At 38.0% G+C, this 5,762-nt stretch overlaps 1 protein-coding gene across 1 annotated transcript; it reads right to left on the bottom strand.

The window, feature by feature from the left end:
• Positions 1–1,322: 1,322 nt before the first annotated feature.
• Positions 1,323–5,259, bottom strand: GJA9 (gap junction protein alpha 9). The gene has a single exon (XM_075114557.1). It carries the CDS (start codon positions 3,891–3,893, stop codon positions 2,331–2,333), a length of 1,563 nt encoding a protein of 520 aa, XP_074970658.1. The 5' UTR covers positions 3,894–5,259; the 3' UTR covers positions 1,323–2,330.
• Between the last annotated feature and the right edge of the window lie 503 nt (positions 5,260–5,762).

A 5,762-nucleotide genomic window follows, 5' to 3' on the forward strand; every position in this document is an offset into this window, starting at 1 on the left:
GTCACAGGAGAAAGTTGCTGCAGCTGCAGCGCTGCCTTCCCGAGGGGCTCCGAGGAGTTACACGCATCGAAAGGAAAGGCTTTTGCCTTAGCCTGAGTTCAAAAACGCATGCGGTTATACCGGGTTAGTTTTGTGAAGCGCTGTAGTATCTACTGACTGATAAAATCTGTTTATTATAAAAATTTTTAAAAAGAACCAGCAGAATAATCTTGCAGCTGCAATGTTGGGGTCTTTTCACATTTTTTTCTGCACACTTTTCGGCAATATCTTCAATTTTCACTTTCTGTTTCCTTTCTGTTGGCACGCTGCTGTGATCAACTAGAATGTTTGACCCATGTCCGCACCAAAAAAAGTTAATAAAAGTCCTCTGTCAGCAACAGAGAAACAAATTATTTTTTCTTGTCTGGAACCAACAGAATGCAATGTCGTATCCCATATGTAAGCATCTAAATGCTAATTTTCTATTATTTAGACAGTGGGAGCGGAGTTTGTTAAATACTAGGCTTTTTATTACGGAGACATAAAATGCAGAACATGCATTAGCATGGGTATTGCCCACAAGAAACCTATGCATCAAGAAATGCAAGAATTAAAGCCACAGCAGCAGTATTAACTCAGCTAAGTCATGCTATACATTTATATCCATTCCTGTATATTACACAATGTTAAATTTTACAGTGTAAGCAGAATTATGCAGGACTGTATTTACATGTGTGAGTGATAATAGAGGTGAGAAGAATAGCTGCTGGAGAGAAGTCTACAGTGCATAGTTTAGTAGTATTAATGCGTATTTCTTATGGGCATAGGGCCAAATTAATGCTGCAGCTGCTGCAAGCAAAAGAGCCTTTTAGGTTTTCTCAGGCTCCTTTTTTTCCTACTGTTGTACAGCCATCAGCCAATCTGAAACATGACTGGCTCATAAGTATAATGATAATGCACATCAAGAATTTAATGATGCCGTAACATCATGATGCTACATCTCACAAATTATTTTTCCAGTACACATACAGTAACTCCAATCCACTAGTAAGAATACACACGTATACACTAACGCATCCCAGATGTGACTGCCTCACGAAGCATGCACAGCCTGTCAGTGCTGTGCGACTCAAGTAAATGTATTTCATTCATAGAAGTCTCAAGTACAAATGTAACACGGTATTTTGTTCATCTTTCCCTCCCTTATTATCTCAAGATGTTTCATGGAACTTGCCTTACGCTATATGGACTGAGGCAGCAAGTGGATGAATGTCCTTTATTTGTTTTATTACCCCCATAACAAGCAGAAACGGAAATGCTCCTTCTAAACAGTTATACGCATTCTTTGAAATAAAAGTTTGCCAGAATTCAGGGGACAGACAGACCCCGTAGCATCCAGAAAAGGAGTAGTCTTTCAGTTTGATAAACCTTTTATGTTTTTCGACATTGTAACTGAAAGTAGGAAGGTACCAACATTTTTTTCTTCTTTTTTCTTTCCTTTTTTTTACCGTAGTAAGGCCTCTGGTTTGTGAAATCCAAAATTTCTGATTAATAACTTTCAGTAACTTGTCTCCTGAAAAAAGAATAATTGCTATCTTTTTAGTTTTATGCAAAATCACAGTATTAAAGCTTACAACTCATTTGTAATTCATGATGCTTTAGAAATGTAATAGTTTATCTAACAGTAATAGTATACTATGAGAGATTCACTCTGATTTTTCTGCTGAGGAAGTCAGTGGTGATACACTGAAAAAAGCGTACCTTGGAGTCAAAGAATTAGTGATTCATGTATCAAATGTTTTGTTCTTTTTATATTTAACACAGTTCAAACAACGGAATATGTTTGACATTCTCCTTTCAGGCAGCTGTCAAATGTCTATTTGAATTCTCAGAGAGGTTAAGCAGGAACATGTTTACCTATAATTAATTTCTCCGGAGAGAGCCAGTGCCATCTTTAGCCTAATTTCATTTACTGGTCTTCATAAAATATATTGTTAGACTGTAAAGTTTGTCTTCTACTTTTATTCTGTCTAAATAGTATTAGTTGTGGTTTTATGCCTGACTTTTCCCAATACGTGGAGTTATACAATGTATGTTTTCCTTTTTAGCTGGACAGGTAGTGTAGAAGTTACACACTGAGGTCTAAGCCACCCTTTCATTACAAAGGAAGTAAAGAGACTGTTTAAAAGTTACTTAGCTAATATTCAAAGGGCTACACAACTTTTCTATCTATGTGAAACAGCTGGTTAAAGTTGAATGATTTAGCTACTCTTATACCGAGGTCTTGCTTATGTTGCAATGTTCATTAATTATCCCGGCATTGACTACTGTGATTCACAGGTTAACTCACTCTATATTTGCAGGTCAGTGGGGGCACGCCTGCTGCTGGCATTACTTGACAGTGACAGTCGCCTAGACAGAGAGAAAGGCTTAGGACTATCACAGTTTCTACTTTGTTTAGATTCTGAGCTCACCTCCCCTGTAGAGTCAGGAGTGTCTGGTCGGCTAGAATTTTTTACACCAGCATTGTATGGAGGTTGGGCTTTGTTGGCACTGAAACTGCTTTGTCTACTGTTGCTGTTCTTCGGAAGAAAATTTGTTGAAGCACCTGCACTCTCAACCGTTGCTGAGCAATTCCAAGACGAACAGATTCCATGTTGTCTTCTGAAACCAGTAATAGGAAAATTTGCATCGGGTTGCAGTGAAGTTTGAGGTGGCATTTCAGCAAAGCTTCTCAAGCACATGCTTGAAGCTATATCTGCATTCTGAGTACCACCAAGGAAATGTTTCTTTTCAGCTTCCTTTTGAGCATCATGTGCTTCAGTCCCAAGCTCGCCAAGGAAGCCTTCATTATTATTTGTGCTGGTATTTTGAGTCTGATTGTCTAAAGCATTTGTAGCCGGCCTTTTCTTTGGTGATTTATTTTCCTGATTGCGATGGGTGTAATTGGTGCTTTGTTCTGTACAGTTATTTTGCACAGACTGAAACATGGGAGGAGAATTTAGACCCGGGTAGACCGCAGCGTCGGTTTGCTTTTCCATTAAAAAGGAATAACCACTAAGTGCAGAAGGAAGAGTCTTTTGAGGGGTCGTCGATATTCCCAAAGAAGAGTGTGGTATCATAGAGTATTTCTTAGATTTGTTTACGTAGAAATTGTCAGGATCATCCTTGTTTGTATTCGGCCCGCATAGTCCCATTTTAATTTTTCGGAACCCTAGATGGATAATTTCTAGGATATTTAAAAGCAGTGATACAGTCGCTATTGATTGCATGAATAATATGAACACTGTCTTTTCTGTTGGTCTAGATACAAAGCAGTCAACTGTGTTTGGACATGGATCTCTCTGACATTTATAAAGGGGATCTAGATGAAAGCCATAAAGAAGATACTGCCCAATCATAAAACCGACTTCCACTACAGATCTTGTGAAAATATGTATCACGTAAGTGCAGAGCAAAGAGCCTCTCAGGGGTGCTTTGTTTAGTTTTCTTTGATCCAGTTGCCGGAGCTCTCTCTCCAGCCTTTTCCGATTTTCAGTCATTTCTAATTCAGTGCTTTCAAGTTCCACTCTTACCTGAGCTTTCTTTTTTTGCCTCTCTTTTTCCAAGGCTCTTAGTCTGTATAAAGCATGACCCATGTACACCAAGGAAGGGGAAGACACAAATATGACTTGCAAGACCCAGTATCTTATGAGAGAGATGGGAAAGGCCTCATCATAGCACACGTTTCTACAACCAGGTTGCTCAGTATTGCATATAAATTCTGATTGTTCATCGTTCCAAACATCCTCAGTTGCCACTCCAAGGACAAGCATTCGAAATATGAAGAGAATTGTTAGCCAAATCTTTCCAATAATGGTGGAATGAATGTGGACCTCCTCTAAAATGCCTCCGAGGAAATTCCAGTCTCCCATGGTTATACTGCCATCTTAACTCTAAAATGTACGAGAGAAAAAAGTTTCAAACATTGTAGACGCTGCAGTCCTTCCTTAAGGGATTATGAAAAAAATGATGCTGGGAAAAACCATTGTATCTCACATTGTAACCATGGCAACATGACCCACAGCTCACTGATGATCTAGATATTATTCTCTCTGATCTACAAGATGGAGAAGTGCATCATCTGCCTGTGTTTTAATTTATCAGTAAAAGACACCCTGGTAAGCACATCACTATGAGGTATTAAGCACCCTCAGTCTGCATCAGATGATTAGGAACTAAGGTGCCTGACTTGTAGCAGGAGTTTAAGAGCATTATGCAGTCCGTTTGAACCATCATCTGATAGCAGTGTGAGAGTGGTATGTTTATATTTAGGACACTTATGAAGGTAAAGCAATATTTCCTGGTCCTCCTTTTCAGATGTTCTGAGCCCCACATTGCAGCTGGAGTTACAGTAATGTCCAGTTACTGTTTTGCCACAAAAATCAGTTATACATACTAACTCAAAAGGGAATAAAATATCTCACTGAAATTGCACTGTGAAATGAAAAATTATATTTAAGCATATAATTTGGTGCAAAGAATTGCTTTTTGTTTGCAGGTGTCAATGATAAACAAATAAATAGAATCACCGTAACTGGTCCAGTTTCCTCTGGTCAATGATACCTGGATTTGAAATACAGAATAGAGCGCCTAAGTGTAAAGCATTGCCATGTTTGCCCCTGATTCTGGGAAAAATAAATTATTTCTGCAAAAATTCTCTACCAGCATTTTCCAAAATGATTAATATGTACCTGTAATCGCTCATCTCCCCTTTCTTTTGTACATTTGTTTCTTTCTCTCTTACAGGATGCTACATTGTGGACAAGATTTAAAATTCCTTTTCAGTATTTATGTTATTGTATACACTAACAAAAATCTTTTTTATGTGCGAGGATAACTGGTACATCTGTAGGTTCACCAGTATAATTCAATAGAATTCAGTTATACTAAAAACAGAATAATCTGATTATTTTTTTTTAGGATAGAGGTGGTTTAACACAGTGTTTTCTGTTTAAATGGGATTTATTTTCACCCTGTAAAACAGGAGCGTTAAGAAATCAAATGGAAGTTGCAGTCTTACAGCTGCCATACCGATGACTATAAAGGAAATTTTATGTTAAGGCAGCCTATACTAACCATGACAATTCTCTTGCAAATCAGTATACAAATAGGCAAGGTAGACATTTTTTTAAAGATAAGCAAGTTAAAAATAAATGGCAAATTAAAAATAAAACATACCTTTCTTGACAACAATGTGTAAAATGAAAAATCTGCAGTATCCGATAAAAAGTTATAACCCCTGCCATCTTCCGTCCGTGTGAGTAAATTTCACATTATAAGCAGTTGATTTCACTACAGGAGCAAGTGATGAAGCACAAGCTTTGCACATTGAATTTATATTTGCTAGGAATGGAGGGGGGAGAAAATCAATCTGTTGCTCAGTCTGCTACCGCTCCAAGCGTAATTTAACTATGAGTGGTCTCATTTTAAAAAGCTAGAAATGAAGAATCTGAAGCTCTAAGTTCATTCATATTATCCTCCCTTTTGCCTCTCCAGCACCTTCCAAGTTTTAAGAACGTTCTCAGCCTCAGGCAAACAGAATAAAAGAAAACTTTCAGACTGAGTTTTAGTTTACATATCTTAGCAGCAGCAAACATTCAGCTTGCCTATGCAAAAGTGAAGAAGGTAAATCCCTCCAAAAGCTACCACTGCAAATTTCTGCAGCCAGTCTGTTCTCCTAGAATGGCTTAGCGCCACACTCCTGATGTAAAAACCCGATGATAGTACTTTTGGCCCCTTCA

The sequence above is a fragment of the Phalacrocorax aristotelis genome, chromosome 20 (assembly GCF_949628215.1).
Source record: "Phalacrocorax aristotelis chromosome 20, bGulAri2.1, whole genome shotgun sequence".
Lineage (NCBI taxonomy): Eukaryota > Metazoa > Chordata > Aves > Suliformes > Phalacrocoracidae > Phalacrocorax > Phalacrocorax aristotelis.

What these genes read in the sequence shown, in the direction of transcription:
- GJA9 (XM_075114557.1), bottom strand. Translation starts at nt 3,893, where the DNA reads ATGGGAGACTGGAATTTCCTCGGAGGCATTTTAGAGGAGGTCCACATT.